The following is a 19,008-nucleotide window of genomic DNA, read 5'->3' on the forward strand; positions in this document are numbered from 1 at the left end:
TAATCACTTTCCAATAGCACAGGCTCACCCGAATTCATCTTAGCCATCCAGTACCTATAGGACACTGCCAATCTTAATGTATAGGGTATTCTGTAGATTTTTATTTCATTTGAACAAAGAACACAATTTTACTTGGCTGCTATTCTGAGCAGAGGGGCTGTGGGTGCTATCTCGATGTTGCAGAAGTGGTTTAGAATCATGCGAGAGAAGGACATTAAACTTAAAGTAACACAAGCTTCCTGTGTTTTTAATCTGTAATTTCTGCTTTGATCACATAGCCAAAAAAAATGTAATAATTTGTCTGTTACCAGCAATCACTTATGGGTAGTTTGTAGCAGATGTATTACTGTACTACCTGTTCTTTTGAAAATATGTGTGGCTACCTAAAATTGTATGTCAAATTTATTAACTACTTAATGCACATTAAATCAAATGCTTGATCTTGCCAAGAAAAACTAAGCTAACTCAAAAGGAATCCCATTGACGATTGTCTTCAGAGCCGTGAAGGGAGTGCTAACACGTTTCAAGGTTTGCTTGACAGCCTCTATGGGCTGTGATAAAGGAAAGATAAAGAGAACAGGTTAGAATCTACGAGGACGCTTTTAACCTTTGTCTGTTCCTTCTCTGCCCCATTTTTTTGTGACTCCTCTTCTCCAACGACAGCACTGACCCAGCATCAACAGGATGGATGCTCTTGAGCTGTTTCTCTGGGAGTAGAGTGGTTATTGCCAAGCTATCTCGTTTGTCTTTCACCCTATCCTTTGGATAAATAGTACCCTTTTGTGGCACGTGGGGTCACCTTTTTATCTGCGGTCTCAGAGGTTGCTTTTTTATTTCTCTGTTAAAAATGGGTTCCCTGATACAGGAATAGAATCCATACCATTGGTCCTGTTAGCCCCATGTCCTAGCTGGTTGAGCCGATTGACTTCATAAAACAATATTCATTTGCATGGTACAGTCAGTCTTGTGTTTTAGGGTGGACTTAAATGTCTCAGAGCATGTTTCTTAAAATTAAATAAACAACCATCTTCTTGGAGTAGCTCAGATGTGAAAAGAAGAATGGAGGAGAAAAATGTACAGTGAAAAAATATATATTAACATTGTATGAATAAACCCAACTCTTGAACTTCCTTTTATAAATTCTTCTTGTTCCTCCACTTTTCCCTCTGGAGAATCGTTTAAAGAAGAGATGATGGTAACAGTAACAGTAATAATAGTCAGAAAATAATAAAGAAGGCATCAGGTTCTATCACAACATTTTGGATTTTGGATTGGACCCCATCCAGTTATATTTTCTCTTGTCTGATAATTTAGCTAAATGCTGTCCTTGAATCAGACTGTTGAGACAATATATTAGAAAACCAATGTGACCTTGTAAATTCTCCATTTAAGCCCAAATTAAAAATGTGTATATTAATAAAATCATGTGACACTTTAAGTCATTTTTTTCACAATCTTCATAAACATGTAACTTCAGTTGATACATTTAAGGTTTTATATGTATAGGGTGTGTGTGTTCAGCATACATACGTACGTGTATACATACACGCACCTCCAAGCCATCAACTTAAGGACGTCTTTTCAGAGTCTTTTAAGTGAATGTGCGTGTATGAAAACCAGACCGGCTATTTGTGAAATAGTTCCGTGTAAACTCAAGTACGTTTCGTAAATGGGTTAAGCGCGTGTTAACACTGTGGTAGGATTTCTCTCTCATGTTCTCCTGCCTTCTCCTTGTTCAGAGAATTTGGATGGAGAGACCCAGAGCTACCGGAAGTGATCCAGATGTTACAACACCAGTTTCCTTCAGTCCAGTCTAATGCTGCAGCCTACCTACAGCACCTCTGTTTCGGAGACAATAAAATTAAAGCCGAGGTAAGCGCTGCTTGGATTCTTAAGCGACTGGTGGTAAATTCGTCAGCACCGAGGTCGATAGGGTAGTGTTGAAAGGGGAAAGGAATAGGAAAACCAAAGTGAGGTTTCCAAAATTTAGATCCATATGTAAGACCGAAATGGCACCTTCTGATTAACTGGCATGTGTATGCATAGTCTTCTTTTTTAATATTTGGATACTGAGAAGTAGATGACCAAAGATACCTTCTAGTATTAACACAGGCAAAATGGTCAAACGCTGGACTTTTCATGAGATTTGCCTTCCTCTTCCCAATATCATCCCTGGAGTTATCTCTGCCTCTAAATCTTCAAGAAATAAAAAGCATTGTACGTTGTCTCCTCAACTTACAAGATTACTGCAGTCACCTATGACATCATCTCTCCTTTCTGGAAAACTCACTTACAGGATGAGAACTCTAGGCAATAGATAAGCTTTGTGTTACAATCAAGGATTTTGAGCCATTTACAGAATTACTAGGGAATATAACACGGGTGGATGTGGTCCAGGAAAGAATATATTGTCTGCACCCATTATGTAAACAATTGTCAACATGCTTTGTGTTCTTGGACTACTTTGTATATACACTGTGCTGCGTGATATTTCTAGAAAATCACAGTGGTCGGTGTAGCTCACTCTGATTTTTTAGACAAGGGACAAGTATTTGGATTAAGCTGCTGAGTAATCAAATGTTTTAAAACAATTTGGTAAGCTATAAAGAGCCATCTCCCTAGCATGGGAGCAGTTCTGGGGATCAGTCAAAATTGGTTTCAGAGTGGAAACAAGAAATTTAGAGATATAATTGCAATTTATTGTAGATTTTGCTTGCTTGCATTAGGATGGATATAGCCTAATGGCTTTTCATCATTTCTTTCTATCTTCCACTGGGACTTAGAGGACTTAGCAGAAAGGTCACGTGTCTTTGTGGATTGAAAAAAGGGCAGTGGTTCTCAGCCAGGTGTGATTTTTGCCTCCCAAGAGATAGTTGACAACATCTGGAGACACTTGTGGTTGTCACAATTGGAGAGGACCGTGGCGGTGCTAACAGCATGTTATGGGTAGGGTTAGGGATGCTGCAGAACTTCCTAAAATGCACATGCACCGGGCAGCAACCACAGCAAAGAGTTATCCAGTCCCAAATGTCAACAATGGTGTCAACAGTCACATAAAGAAAAATATTGTTCATCCAGATAAGTTTAAAAATGCCAAAAATACTATTAAAATTATATAAAATGATCTACAAATAAAGCAAAGTTAAATTTGAGTTCTGTCCCCGATGGAAATTCTCTCAATCCTTCTATGCCTTTAATAGAAAACCAAAGAGTCACTCAAAATGAAGGACAGATTTCTGATTAGGGGATTACAGCCCATCATTTGTTTCAAGGTCACCACTTTGAGGGCTTCTTTAAAGGCCAGGGAAGCATTTTATTCCGTTGTTCACGTAAGGTTGGATCAGGGGTGTTGTGATGCACGCCCCCAAAAGCAGGAGTGTGGTTCCGATCTCAGGATTGATGACGCCCTGTGATACACCTGGAGGGTACGGAAAGTTGGGTGACTCACATAACGAGGCTTATTGGGATGGTCGGCATGGCTCCTAAGTGGGACTGAAAACGTCTTGAGAGTAGGAAAGGGGGTTGGCTTGAGTTTTTGTGGTGATTATGGGGTGGAGCCAGTGTGAGGGTTCTCAGGTGTGGACAGGGGCTGGCGTGATTTGAACTTCCTGCTGATGCCAAAAGAGGAGGCATCCAAGCTTTCATATCACCTTGCTCAGAGGTGGGCAGAGCAGGAGAGGGAGGCTTGAAAGCAGTCAGAAGCCAGACATCCAAAAGCGGAGTCTGAACCTTTATTATAAAGGGTCGTGTGGTCAGTACAGACAGCATGGCCTGGGGAAGTGTGAAGTCGCTGGTCCCACTGGCTCTGTCTGAGAGCTCCTTGGACTGGCCAAAGCCTCTCAACAGCAGTGACTGCTGGCAGCTGGCCACAGACTTGGGTGTGGCCCCATCAGACGCACCTCTCGGCCCCGCGGTGGATCCGAGGTGGCACGATGTTGGGGGCGTGGGGGGCGGGGGACCGGGACACGCGTCGGCGTCCAATAGACACATCCACCTCCCAGTGCTGCTTCCCTGCTCACCAGCTGTGCCTCCTGGAACAAGCCGATTGTCCTTCAGCCCTTAAAATAGAGACGCCGTACTCTGGAGTCTCTGTGGGGCTAAGTGACTTAATGTATGCTGGCCGCTTAGTGGTAACATATTCATTCATTCATATTCTTTTTTGGCCAGGAACAGTTAGAACATTCAAGTTACTTTATTTTATCTTTTCGATGTTCATTTTAAGTTATTTTACTCTATTTAAAATACAAGTTATTTTATCGTATGTATATATATATGTCTGCATGTGTACGTGTGCTTATTTTCCTAATTTGCCGTGGGTGCCTGTGTCCCCTCTCACTGCCTGGAGATCTTCCAGCAACTGGCTCTCGGAGGAGGGGCTCATCTGGTGGGTGTCAGTGCTCCACTGCACCCCCAAAGATTCCAGATGTGGCCAGGACCTCAGGGTAACGTTGGCCAGGTCCCCGGGAGCCTGGGATGAGGAGGAAGGGAAGAGTGGTGTAGGACCGAGGGCACAGTCTGCCACCACGGTGGACAGGGACAGTGCACGTGCCTAAATAAAACCCAGAGTGAGCCATCTGAGTTTCCCTGTCTCGCTCCTTCACTCACGTGGGGAGCACACATACGTACACACACACGCACACACACACACACACACACAACCTCTGGAAGGGATTTTGCACAGTTCTGTTTTGCTCCCTCATCCTAACTCAGGGCCCAAGCCAATAGTAATGGTTCTCCCTTCGTGACGGATGGCTGCCTGTCATGTTCTCGTACACAAGTATTGATTTTTGTAATTACCTGTTGTTCAAATACTAATCCTGCAGGCACTCGCCTTTCCAACGTACTCAGTCCCCCAGTCTTTCTATTGCATTTTATTGAATTGATTTAGCCCTTCAGTCTGCATTTCATTATTAGTATTGACTTTGCTCACACAATGGATAGACCATTGAGCAAAAGGCAGAATTAAATCTCCTATATGGGGAGGGTCATAAATCATGCCTTTCTCATTCTTCATTCCAGTGCTTGGTACAGTTTTGGTGTAATGAAGCCAAGAAGCTCAGTGCTGTTCAAAATGATGCCGGATATTATAGGCACAAAGTTGAGAATTTGCTTCCATAAATCAGCAGATGAAAGCCCCGTTTCTAACTTTTCCTCCTGGTCTGGTGACCGGTGGATTTGCTGGATTGGTGGCAGCCTCCCAGGAGGGGGTGGCGCCCCGGGGAAGGAGCTGGGGAGGGCGGCTGGCAACCACCAGGGACCGAGCTGGAGTCTGCGGGCCAGTGGGGTACCCGGCTTAGAGCGTTCAGTTACAAATGAGACAGGAGGGTGCTCCACAAACAAGACCTCAGATCAGAAGTGGTTGAGGAACAACTAAAGAGACCTGGGAAGGAAAAAGGGTAAGAATAGATAGGGTCTGGGCTGTTGCCACAAACACACTGAGTTTGCGCAGCTCGTTTTCACAGACCGATGAACATCTGATACGTCGCTGCCCTCCTGCTTCAGGGCAGGGGTATCAGTGGCACCGACGGGTGTCAGTACTATTTGAACTGTGTCTGGTGTACATTGTCTCCTAGATTGTTGGGACTGTCACAGTAAATTGAGCTGTACATAATCTCTGGAGTTGTTTGACGTGAAAACTTGCTCATGTGTGTGTATCACCGGCATCTTTTAGGAGGTACCCGGGTGATAATCTTTTAGTATTTTTCATAAATACTTTCTTCATTCCTTCTGGGCGCTCCCCAGTTAAGAATATTAAGATTATCCATCGACTCGGGGATAATACTAGGTGCCTCTCATGGATTCTAATGATTCGAGTTTTTTTTATGTTGCCCCTCCTGCTTTGTCCCCCTGTTTCTGCCCATGCACACGTTAGGACAGGTAGGTGCCCACGTAGGCACCCCATACTTGCACGTGGACAATCATGCACCAAAAATGAGCATAATATGTATGATGTAGGGCAGCGTTCAAGATAATATGTCTCCTAGAAATTAAAAAAAATCTATTTTCACAGTTTCAAGTGAGAAGGACTCTTCTTAAAATTAAAAAACATTAGCTGTTTTAATTTATGATGAACTAAGGAATTAAATTTAGTGGAAGTTTAAAATTAATAAGTATTTAAGTGTTAAAATAATTTTAAGATGTATTTTCTTCTAAACATGGGACCATTCCTTTAAACAACATACCTTTTAAACAAAACTGGAGCTGTATTAGTAGAACTTTGTTATTAACTGACCGTATTCATTTCTTTGTGATGGAAATGGCCGCTGACCACTGCTAATGAAGATTTTTAGGGTTTTGACCTGGTCACCTCTTTTTTTAAATTTTTTTTTTTAATTTTAGTTATTTTTGAGAAAGAGAGACAGAGTGTGAGCAGGGGAGGGGCAGAGAGAGAGAGAGAGACAGAGACAGAGACAGAGACAGAAAGAGAGAGACAGAGAATCTGAAGCAGGCTCCAGGCTCTGAGCTGTCAGCACAGAGCCCAACATGGGGCTTGAACCCACAAACCGTGAGATCATGACCTGAACTGAAGTCAGATGCTTAACTGACTAAGCCACCCAGGCGCCCCTGGTCACCTCTTTTTATATGAGAATTTAGCTTCAGCTATCAAATCTGCACCCCAAGTATTTGAAGATCTTGCATATTAAACACACATTTTGATAATAAACATGATTGCTCTAGGAAAACAGTGCTGATTTTACTTTCCTAATTCCCAACACACCTCTGGGAAGTTGCCTTAGCATCCTGGCTCCAATCAAGTATTTTTTGGTGTTGTTTTTAAAGAAATGGCATTTTCAGTTCTAGTGGGAAAAAAAAAGTTTATCAAAGCCTATTTTAGGTTGGTAGGGGAATTGAATATTAATAATATATAGATCCTATTTTTAAGGAACCCACAACCTACCAGACAAACAGCATACAAACCAGGTAATATGGCACCGTGTGTTAAGCACAGTGGTGACACAAATCCCCAGCCTGTGAGCGTGTTTACCAAATGCTCAAAAGCCAGCCTGTGGAGTCAGAGAAAACTGCCTGCTTCCTAAAGTGATTACACTGAATTTTAAATTAGAAGTTGCAAGAAGAATATAGCCTAAGCCATACCCACTTAGAATTAATGGGAAGACGGCTTGGATTTGGGGATATCAGTCCTTTGGAGTGTGTGTGTGTGTGTGTGTGTGTGTGTGTGTATGCATGTGTGTGCACACACACATGCATACACATATCCATGTAGTTTCAATGTGTTTGTATCATTTACACTAACCTGTTTTTCCAAATTGGCACCATCTTTCTTGAGTGATGATAACATAGAAATTGGTTTCAAAAAAAGAAAGAAAGAAATTGGTTTCTGTGTATACCCATACCATCCCCCTCCCCCGTAATTTTTATTTTATTTAGAGTGATTTAGAACATTCCATATGTTAAAAAAATTGACTTGTTCCTGTCTACTACACTTAAAGACCTTCATCATTTCTATTTTATCCTGGTTCTTTCTACCTCATATAGTTCGAGAGGAGGTGCAATCCATCTTTTCAGTTGATTACCTTTGAGCCATTTCTTGTCTCCTTCATCATAAATTGTTCTGCATTTTTAAAAAAAGAGCCTCTATGAGTTGCTAGATGTGAGTCGAGAGTGTACCACTGAGTTACAAACACAGGCTCTGGAGCCAGGCTGCCTGCCCTTGAGCCCTGACTCTCCTGCTTTCTAGCTCTGGGATCTTGGGCAAGTTTCTGTACCTCTCTGAGCATCAGACTCCCAGACCATCAAATGGCACGGAGAATCCACATCACTGCAGCGAGGAGGCACATAGACCGCCAGCCAGCATAAGTGCTTAAGGAAAGTGGGTTATTGTTAGTATATGTTGAAAATATAAACTAAGGAAGTCTCTTCCAAACTGTTAAATGTAAAACCAGTCTCCTCGTGTTAGAGACAGAATGGTTTATATATTCTGCTTTACTTGTATTTTTACCATTCACATTTTGAAATCTACTGTTGTCAACTAAAGAAATGGAAAGCACATGTTGTGTGTGGCTGTATGCCAAGCCACTGTTGAAACGGGTGGATTCAACCACGGGGCCTTTAGGAAGTTAGAATCAAAGAACCATTTTCGCGTGGCAACATAAAACAACACACAAACGGGTCCAAATGCTTCACACACTGATATTGTGTGGAGGTGGAACTCAGGAGTACGTGCGTTCGGCAGATATTCCCCGATCAGCTGTAAAGTTCCAGGCTCTGTTCTTGGCCCTGACATCCCAGCAGTGAACACACTAGACTCAGGTGAGCCACTGGGAGGCAAGAGTGAACAAAGATGGAAATCTAGGACGTGTGAGATGGTGTCATGAAGAAAACACAGCATAGGAACTAGGGTAAGGGGTGAGGGCATGTGGAGGCAGGGATCACTGCAGTCTTACAGAAGGTGATCGGGAAGGTCATCTCTGAGAAGCGGTGCTGGAGCAGTGCCCGAAGGCTGAGAGAGAGAGAGAGAGAGAGAGAGAGAGAACCATGGAGTCAGCTCTCTGAGCAGGAGTGTTCCATGCAGAAACCAGATAAGCCCAAGACAGGAGTGTGCTTGTTTGTGGACTTTCTTGTGGCTGCTGTAACAAAGTACCACAAACAGGGTGACTTAAAACAACAGAAGTCCAAGATCAAGGTGTCGGCAGGGCCAGGCTTCCTCTGAGACTCTGGGTAGAATGAAGAACCTTGGCTCTTCCAGCTCCTGGTGCTGGCCCTCAATCCTTGCAATTCCTCGGCTTCTGGCTACATCCCTACAGTCTGTGCCTTTGACATCCCAGGGCCTTCTCTGTATGTGAATCTGTGTGTTTCTTCCCCTCTCTTATAAGGGTAGCAGTCATATTAGATTAGGGCCCACCCTGATGATCTCATCTCAACTTGATTACATCTGCAAAGACCCTGTTTCCCGCTAAGTCACATTAGTTAGGATTAACCTATCTTTTGGCTGGCACAATCCAACTTATAATGAGGAGCAGCCAGAAGTGTGCTTGGAACCTAGAGAGAGGGCTAGAAGATGAGATCAGAGAGGTAACTCAGTCCAGGGCTGCGTCACATAGGTCTGGCAAGCTGAAGGTCTTACCGTCGATGAAGAGAAATCCGGGGCCTGCTTTTTGGCAGAGTGGTTGAGAAAGTAGTGCATTTCAAGAAAGAATGCTTGGAGATTTTTGGAATCCATTAAATGGCCACAGGAGAGGGTAGCTGGTGATAGGAAAGATCGGGAGAAGGTGAGTGCATAAATGAGGTGGGTAGGATTGCCCCGGCACATGTAAAAGGGTGTGCTTGTAAGAGGCAGTCAGAAAAGGAGGAAGGTAACCTCAGGTGGCCTCTTGGAGTGACCGCAAAGTGGTTAAGAAAGTGTGATAAAAACAGAGTGACTTACTAGATCTGAAAGAAGTCTGGGTAGCTTCTGAGAGGACTCTAGTGTCAAGGACAAAGACTTAGAATCGCAGTGAGTGGGAGGGGTGGAGGGGGCGGACGGTGACCTTCCAGGACAACAGTATGAGAAGTGGCCCGGAGGCAGAAGGGGGAGCATGAGGAGTGGGTGACTGGGAAAGTAGTAGTGTCCTATGCACGCAGCCGGCAGGAAACAGCTGAGTGACAGGTGGTGGGTCTGCATAAAGAAGAAGGGAGAGACAGTGACCCTAACACACGGAGCTGTAAGACCTGTTTCCAGAGTGATCCATGATCTCGTTGCATTTAAATACCACCATGGCGGAAGGAGAGAGTACAGAGTGTGATAAGGGCTGGGCGCACTGGTCAGAAGACGGAGATTGGCTCTGGGTCATGGGGAGGAGTTGGCTCCGTGGAGAAGTTCAGGCTTCCCAGGGATTTCAGCTCTTGTGGACACAGGAGAGGCGGTATAGGACCCATGCCGAGCACTGCTGCGCCCGGAAGCTGGGACTGAATGAATGAAGACAGCCCAACATACATGTTTTTCGTTTTCACGAAGGCTTGGTCTTTCACACATGACAAGGCATAGAAGAGGGGGAATCGTGAGTTTTTGGACCAGTGCTTCCAGCAGAAAGGCCCATGGGTCATCCTCAGTGGCATAGATGGCAAGTAGACAGTATTGCTAACAGGCTGGGACAGAACTACAGCTAAGAAGGACAGATACGATCGCACAGACGTTTGCATCCAGCTGGTGGCCATGCCCCCGTGCTAGGGGCACTGAGTCAGAATCGCGGCCTTTTGGAAAGTGTGGGGAGAAGCAGAGACAAAGTCATCCAGAGGCACCAAATAGTGGCGGTGCAGTGGCCTTCCATACTTAAGGGCAAATAGGACCTGAGGAAATGGCCAGGATGTCTGGGGCTCGATGGCCCTCTGTCCGTCCCTGCCACATATCTTCCATCCACGTCCTGTGCTTCTGCCTCTCTGCCCTGCTGGTTCCATCTCTTGCCCCTTTGAGCTCTTCTCACTCCTCCTAAATTTGCGCCTGTCACAGCCCCCATCACCCATCCAGAGGTTTGTCCTGGCCTTGGTGACTTTTTCCAAGTGCTGAGGAGACCGAGGCCTTCTCTGGCCCAAGGTCTCTCCTCCCCGGTGTCAAGGGATCAGACATCAGTGTGACAGTTCTGTGTGACTCACCTGATAAGTGCCTTCTGCTGGCCCCAGGGGTCACCGAATAGACACAGCAGCAGGGATGGTCCCCCATTAGGAAGTAAGTCGATCTTTACCAGAATCCAGGTCAAAGAGGGCCCAGTTCTTGACAGGAAACTCCCGCAGTAGACACAAAACTGGTTTGATGGCCTCTTCCATTAAGAAATTGAACAAAAGGGGTACCTGGGTGGCTCAGTCAGTGGAGCATCCCACTTTGGCTCAGGTCATGATCTCATGGTTTGTGGGTTCGAGCCCCGCATCGGGCTCTGTGCTGACAGCTCAGAGCCTGGAGCCTGCTTCGGATTCTGTGTGTGTATCTCCCTCTCTCTCTGCCCCTCCCCCCCACACACTCTGTCTCTCTCTGCCTCTCAAAAATAAATAAAACTAATAAAAAAAATTTTTTTCAGTTTAACAAGAGACCTGGGAAAGAGAAGCAAAGCATGTTGGGAAAAGACTGGACATAGGACGGGAACAGCCCATAGTTTATAGGTGGCAGTGAAAACTGAAGACTCACGTCTCATTTCCAGACTGGCTGTCAGCTTGGCTTCCAAGCTGGTGACTTATCCGGTACCACCAGAGCACAGGGTGGGAGAGAGCACAGAGGGTCAGTCAGATCTAAGGAGCAAGGATTGTGTTTCCTCTAGTTTAAGGTTGCTTCGAGGAAGGCCAACTATGGCAGGAGAGAAGAGACAGCACGCAGTGAAGGAAGTCATGGGCATCAGAGGTGCAGTGGGGGACAGAGCCACCTGCTACACACCGTCTATAGCTGTGGGCCACACAGACGGAGACCAACGTTCAGAGACAGCCTTGGGCACCTGGGTGGCTCAGTCCGTTAAGTATCCAACTTAGGCTCAGGTCATGATCTCATGGTTCAGTTCGTGAGTTCGAGCCCTGCATCGGGCTCCACGCTGGCAGTACGGAGCCTGCTTGGGATTCCCCTTCTCTCCTCTCTCTCTGCCCCTCCCCCACTCACGCTTTTTCTCTCTCAGAATAAGTAAATAAAACTTAAAAAAAAAGATGGCCTTGGGGTCTGCCTTTATGTGAAGAAACCTCTCTTCTCCCCCTCTTCCCCGCCAACAAAACTGGAAGAAAAAGGTGGCAGGTGGCAGGTGGGAAGCTTGCTCCCCGCACCCGGGGAAGCTGGTAACTTGTCCAGTCCTCAGGGAGGGTGGGATATCGGAGGAGGGGGAGGGAGCCAAGACCGAAGTTGTAAGTTGGATAGACTTCATTCTTTGAAACTGGAATGAGACTATTTTCATAACCAAAAGTGAATGAAAGTTAAGGAATCAGACTGATGAGTTGAAATGTAACCAGCCTACAGTGAGAGTCCTAATTAAAACCACCAGGTACAGAAGGTTCTCTTTTCAAGACAGTGATGAGTCAGAGAGCTGTCTGCAAAGCTGGGTCATGACTCGGGAACAGTGATGCAGCAGGTATTTTTTTTTCTAATCTCTGACAGTTCCTTGCAGCGTTTGCTAAAATTTGCTCTAGGTTATTTTAACTTTGTTTCTTCTTTGGGCCATGCTCTTCTTCTATTTTAATGGGTTGTCTTTGTACCTGCCCCCCCCCGGGGAATGGTTTGTATCCTTCCCAGTAATTAACAAAAGAAACAAATGACCCATCCGAATGTCAGTCGATTCCTGTATGTATCACAGGTAGGAGCCAGGCTCTAACCAGAGGCCTCTCGCCAATGATTTTTCTCTCGGCAAATGTCTGAATGGGATCTCCTGCATCATAAGTTAGAAAAGAAGATCTGTAACTAAAGAACCAATCCTTCCTTCAGGGGCATAGACCAGCTTTATGTCCAACATCAACCTCAGCTGACCTTTATGGTAGCGTCCTTTTCTTCACTCCTGGGAGAGGTCACAGAAGAACCTTGACCTCTGTCCCCCTGCTGACACTTGGCTCCTGAGGGCTGCCGACTTGCCAACATTGGCTTTGTTTCCTATTGAGCAATCTCTCAACTGTTGAACCAAGGAGGAGGCGTTTTGTTGGCCTGTCATCCTTTTGATCTTTCCCTTCCAGTCTCCAGGTTTTCCTGGCACACAGACTAGAGAGAACGTTTTGTCAGGATGCTGATACAAACCACACGAGAACCCTCCACGCCAGGTCTCTGCACACGTGGCTTAGAGCGTGCACTCCTTCTCCCTCCCCAGATTCCATTGCAGTTCGGTGCTTTCCTTTATTTCAGCAACCTCTGTTCTGTTAATCCACTGTAAGTAAACGATCTTGCACGTGCCCTTTTTTGAGCCTCTGACTACTTCTCCAGCTTCACCAAGGCTATTTCTCCATTTCATTCTGAATCCAGAGTTTGGATCTCCTCATACCGATGGTGCTTGCGAATGCGTTAGCGACCTGCTCTCTGCACACTTGGATGCACCATCTTGGAAACCTTTAACATGGCGGGAGTCAGATCCCATGGAGGACAAGAGCCCCCCCCTGACTTCAACTGTTGCCTCAGTTGACGAGAGTGTATGCAAATTTCTAATCCCCCATATTTCAGCCACTCAAAATCAGATTCTTATTGGAAGAAATGTGTCTTTATACCACAACTATCCCATAGATGTTTTGTTACGTCTCTTCCCTATTGGGTGCACTTCATCATTGCAAATTTTTTTTTAATGTTTCAAGAAAAGCTGTAGGTGATCATTGTGGATGACTATTCTTTCTTGGTAGTTCCAGTGCACTTTTTAACCAAACCTCTAATATAAGTGAAAGAAAAAAAAAAAAACATCTATTTTGTTAAGAGCCCTTCAAAATTCAAATTGCTCTCCTGTATTTACAATCCTTTTTAATTAATTTGCCTCTTGAATAAAAAGTAAAACACTGAGTAGGCATTAGGTCTTTTGTTATTTGTATTTAACTTTACGTATGCAAAGAATTCTGCATTTCCTTCGAATCTATAAGGGCGGCCTTCAGTTTCCAAAGATTGCTTGAAAGAAAGTCTTACAATTGACAAAGGATTTCCCCTGGAAACGTGGTATATAAGAAGACCAGCCTCCCCAGGACAGCTCACAAATGCCTCATTAACCCAAAATACATGAACTATAACAGTGGGTGAATAATACTGTATAATATCCAGTCTCTTTGTATTCGTGGGGGAAAGCAAAAAAAAGTGTTCTGAAGGCTAGGAATTCATCTCTGGCATTCTACTGCTTAGCACCCAGTGCTCCCCACACAGTCCCTGTGGATTCTGGGGGGAGAATGGAGACCATCCTTACTGCAGAGCATAAGTGATGGAATCTGCTGTCTGGACCGGGGGCCCAAGGAAGGCAGAGGCAGATGAGAGGGAGCAGGGAGACAATGGCAGAGCCATTTCTGGAAGGGGTGCATAAGCTTTCAGAGACCCTCGTGTGTGGACAGAATGAAGGGGATCCGAGGATGAAGGACAGAAACTGGAGACTGGAAAATAGAGGTGAGGAGTGGACACTCGTAGCCGCACTACGTGCAAATCCCAGTGACATCCCCCAGACCTGATTGGACTCTCCCTGCCACTCCCTTCATTTAATTCCACTTTTCCTACTGTCCTTTTCTGTTGCTACCTCCTGTAGCCTGTTTCTCTTTTTTCTGGTCCGCAAGGGAAGAAGATCATCTTCCCAGCTGCCCCCTGTTCTTTTACGTATAATGCAAATACACTTGATCCTGACATTTGACTAGATCCCTCCTACCCTCACAGGCGATAAGCGTACCAGGAATGAAAGGTTTCCCTCATAAACCCTCACAAAATAAAAATTATTGTGAGGACACAAATAATGTCACATTGGTAAATGGTAAAATGGTGGCGTGTACATTTGGGCAGAAAGCTTTCCTAAGATTCTCTCATAGATGGAGCTGTCTGGGGACTCCCCAGGGAGCAGCCAGGTGGTGCTGGGGAAGTGGGGTGAGAACTGGGCCCCCTATTTGCAGGCTGAAATAGCCCCACCCTATTCCAAGAGATCCTGAAATCCGATCACTGGGAAAAGCACTCTATCAACAGAGACTCTGAAATTTCGTCAAAGTTCTTTCAGTAAAGGGTGTTTCCTGAATTCATGTTACACTGGCTATTTCTTCTTTCTGCTGACGACGATAACCCAGAGTCACCCTGTCCATACCACACGTACAACTAGTTATTTCCAGTGGTCCCCTGGAAGGTATCTCTGTTCGGAAGCACACCTATCAGCTCTGGCATGGAAGGCACCATTTCTTTCCTCTCTTGCTGTTCCTGACAGAGAAGGTGCCTCATGCCCATGGAGGCAATGACGGCACCCACAAGCAAGCCACCGTTTTCCGGTTGCTGCCTCCTGTATCGGCCTGCCAAGCACACCTGACGCTATCACTGTGTTTCACCCAACTCTGTCACTCTTCCCAGGCACTGTTGCCCCTTCTAATGACTACCATCATCCCCTGGCATCAACCATCGCTTTTATGGCACACGTGATAGATCTTTCAAAGGCTAAAAATGTCAAAAGCAGTGAGAATATCTCTATACCACTCCTGATTGGGGGTTTCTGATTTTTTCTCATGGCTAAAAATAAGTAAAGTAGAGACCACTTACTTATTTTACTTACAGCCTCCAGATTTTGTGTGGTCCATGTAGGACTCTGAGGGAGACTGATCCAAGAGTTAAAAATCACGATCTGTCTAGAACTGTCCCTCTTCCTAACCATTAAGGCTTTGCTACTGGATCCAGCTGCCTGGTCCTCCCTTCTCTCAGTTCCACCTACAAACACATTTCTGGAATCTAGCCCCTAGACCTTGTTGGACATGCCCCAAAAGGTCTAAAGAATAGCAGGTGCACCATTTAGGCTCAACCCCCTTGCCATGTACTTGAGTTTACAGAGAAACTCAGCCATACAAAGCAGAAGAATGTGTCTTATCTCCAGCAGGTAGTGATTAAGCTCCCCAGCCTCCCAGATTCTATGGGGTACACACAGCACTATTAATATCAACCATGCAGGTAAGTGTCAAAAGTGATATTGATACATAGACTCTTAAGACCATTTGGGGCAAGCATGGAAACTGAAGGAAAGGAGATGATTCTATAATGCCATCTTGGTGGCCAGATGATTCTTAGTAGGAGACCATACAACCTTATATATGTAAAGGAAAAGAACTATTTCAGTGGAACGTGTCCACAATCCCCTTGATTATAGGTGATCTGCAACATTATGTTGTATAAAAATTAGAATCCAAAGGAAAAAGGTTGCTTCCATTGGCTCTTACCAAAAAAGCAGGGATATCTGAGGCTTTTAACAAGGAAATAAAATCTAACCTATAAAAAAAATATGAAAACTGAACTTGGCATGCCAGTATCTCCGTTGCAGACAGGTGTGTCAGAGATGTGATGAGTGAACTTACCTCTTGGTAGAATGTTCTCTTTAAAAGAGTAATATGCCTTCCTTTATTCTCGTCTGTCATTATTAGGCATGTCCAGAGGGCCATGGAAGTGGGACTCTAGAAGTTTGGGGGCAAAGGAGCAAGGCAGTTTTTCCAAGGAATATAGGCAAGTATTCAGGTAAAAATTATTGCCAGGGATACGGACACAGAGTGAGCCAAAGACTAGTAGTCTCCAATGAATATTAGTGATATCAGAGTTTAAAGAGAATAAGACTTAATCACAGGTGGTGGCTTGCAGCCAAATCCAAGACCATGTCCCTCTGGCCTGGGAAAAAACTGTGATGTTGGAGACTTACCGCAAGGGCAGAGTTATCTGTATTTTCTCCAACCCCATCATTGCCCCTCGTAAAAGGCAATATCGAGAACTGGAAGCCAACTTGATTGATCTGTGACCATGCCCCAAATCAAATGGGAGGAAATATCTTTATGACTCAAACAATGGATGGTAGGGTGATTTGAGGAGCCCTCTCTAAGAAAATCGTCATATTTCTTAATGTTATAATAAGTGGAAGGTGTCCAAGAGAAAGTTAAGGCGCTGTAGCCTGACTTCGCATAAAGGGGGCATTTGGATCCTGTGGTTAAACTGGCATAAATAGTCATGAGAAAATGAGGACTCATAAGCTATGGGAAAGCTGGGCAAAAATGGAGCAGGGCAGCCTAAGACAAATTAGATTTAGGAGGTGTTTGTATGGTCATTAATAAAAGGAGGAAACCAAATACAGGTTATATTCGCTTTTTCTTGCCACTGTAACAAATTAGTACAGACTTAGTGGCTTAATACAGCAGAACTGTATTAAGGGAGGTCAGAAATCTGAAATCAGTTTCACTGGGCTGAAGTCCAGGTATGAGCAGGGCTATGCTACACAGCCCTATATGGAGAACCAGCTTCCTTGCTCTCCCAGCTTCTGGAAGCTACCAGTACTCCTTGGCTGTGTGGCTTCTTCCTCCACTTTTCAAGGTTATTCCGACCTCTGCTTCCATCATTACATCTCTCTCCTCTGACTCTGACCCTCCTGCCTCCATCTTATAAGGACTCTTAGGATTACCTTGGGCCCACCCCGATACTCCAGAATAATCTTCAATCTCAAATTCCTTAATTTAATTACAGCAACCAAGGCCCTTCTGCTCTGTGGGGTCTTTATATGTAATATATTCACAGGTTTCAGGGATTTTCCCATCTTTGTGTGAGGGAAATTATTTAGCCTGCCACATAAGTCCTTGTTCACTGATAGATAAACTTAAATGTCTTTCAAGAAAAAAAAAAATCCGAATAGGTGTTCTTCCCTTTTCCACAAAGTTCTAGAAAATTTCTGGTATTTGTGCTTAACTTCACTGATCTGCAAAAGACCCTAATGGAGGCTAAGAAAGACATGAAACACAATAATCCTGGGAAAAGATTTGAATTCAACTCTTGTAATGGCGGAAGGAACAGATATGAGTGGAAGGAATTATAGCGTAAAGAGGGGTGAGGAGGACCTAGTGACCAGGTAGCCCTCTGCAGGAGGGTGGCGGGAGGTTACTCTTGTCACATTCTGATCGGGAGAGTTGGGGCTGCATGCTGAGGCCGGTTGGATTGGCAAAAGGCTGGGAAGCCCTATTTTCTGAGCTTCATCAATGAAATTTTGCCTGGCCATTGTACTAAAGAATTGGAGGTTGTTTGAAGGGAACATGGAAAGGTAGCTGTTCAAAAACAAAAGGTGACTGTTCATACCACTGGCCCAGACATAGCACATGTGCAGACCACAGTGAGTTTATGCTCTATAACACATGAGAGGAGCAGCTGTGGTAAAATGATGCTGGAAGCCAGTTGTGAGTGTATAAAGTCTTGAGAGTCCCTTGGCCAGCCAAGAGCCAACATTCTCAAAAATAAACCAAGAAAGATTTCTTGGAGAGGTTCTGGCAATTTCCGCATTAACATGGGGACAGTAGAGACTGGTACCCTGGCTCACAACACCTCCTTATATGAAAGACTTACTTGACCGAAGGAGTCAACTTTTCCAGATTAGCTTTATAGATTATCAGGTTCTAAATAGAATGGCTCTCCCATTCTATTGGGAGAATACTATTCATACTGTCAATGGCTTTGACAGTATCCAATATAGTTCAATTTAATAAGGAAGCTCGATAGGCACTAGAGAGTTCAGTGCTGTCATTGATCTGGAAATTTTTTTTTTCCCAATCCCAGTTTCTGAGGAAAAAAAAAAATCTCGATTTGCCTTTACCTGAAAGACCAGAGATTCTATTTTACCAGTTCTTGCACAATGATACGTTAATTCCCTCACCAGTAACCAGAATTCCTATGAAGGGACTCAAACTTACTGATATACTGTAGATTAGATATTCTAATCTACAGCTTTGATGATTAATGATAATTGGGCTTACAGAAGAACAGGCTGACAAATGGAACTGGCATAACTCATGACAAAGTGAGACTAGCTTGTAAATTCTGCAGATTTGTAATGGGGTAAACTAACAGAAAATTTGAAGAATCAGGGATCTTTCCCAAATGATGAAAAATATTCCCCAGATGCACCCCTAAAATGAATAAGAAATGTAATACTTGTAGAACTCCTTGGGTCCTGGAGAAGTCATATATTTGGGGATATTATAAAATGACCCCAAAGAGCAGAAGCTTCTTTAGGTATTCAGTGGATAAGAGTACTGAGTGTAACCGTGAATGCCTAAGGTGTACAAGGTGCTTTCCCCAAACAGTGACAAATACTCAAAGAGGTTGGAACATCATGCCCAAAGCCAGTAGGGGCAACAGAAAAACAGCCTGAAGGCTGACCATGCTGACTTAGTCTCCACCATTAGATATTCACTTTTTGAAATGGCAAGTGGCTTGCTAATAGAGATTGCTTGCATCCCTGAAAGACATTTGAGACCTAGAATCCCTGTTAGACGTTGGAGAACCTCAGAAAACACTGACAACATGGAGTCTGTTCCAACACTCTGATTAAATGCAGGGTTTTGCTGAAACACTCTTAAGTGGGGTTATACCAGAGGCATCCACCAGATGCATGAACGGGA

General features: G+C 44.5%; 1 protein-coding gene across 4 annotated transcripts in view; it reads left to right on the top strand.

Moving 5' to 3' along the window:
- CTNND2 (catenin delta 2) overlaps nucleotides 1–19,008 on the top strand; it is a 931,760-nt gene that overhangs the window by 683,195 nt on the left and 229,557 nt on the right. For all 4 annotated transcript variants that reach the window (XM_042997513.1, XM_042997503.1, XM_042997520.1 and 1 more), the window contains one exon: nucleotides 1,740–1,872. In XM_042997513.1, the coding sequence (XP_042853447.1) occupies nucleotides 1,740–1,872 (133 nt within the window). The remainder of the gene's footprint in view (nucleotides 1–1,739; nucleotides 1,873–19,008) is intronic.

This window comes from Panthera tigris, chromosome A1 (genome assembly GCF_018350195.1).
Source record: "Panthera tigris isolate Pti1 chromosome A1, P.tigris_Pti1_mat1.1, whole genome shotgun sequence".
NCBI classification, from domain to species: domain Eukaryota; kingdom Metazoa; phylum Chordata; class Mammalia; order Carnivora; family Felidae; genus Panthera; species Panthera tigris.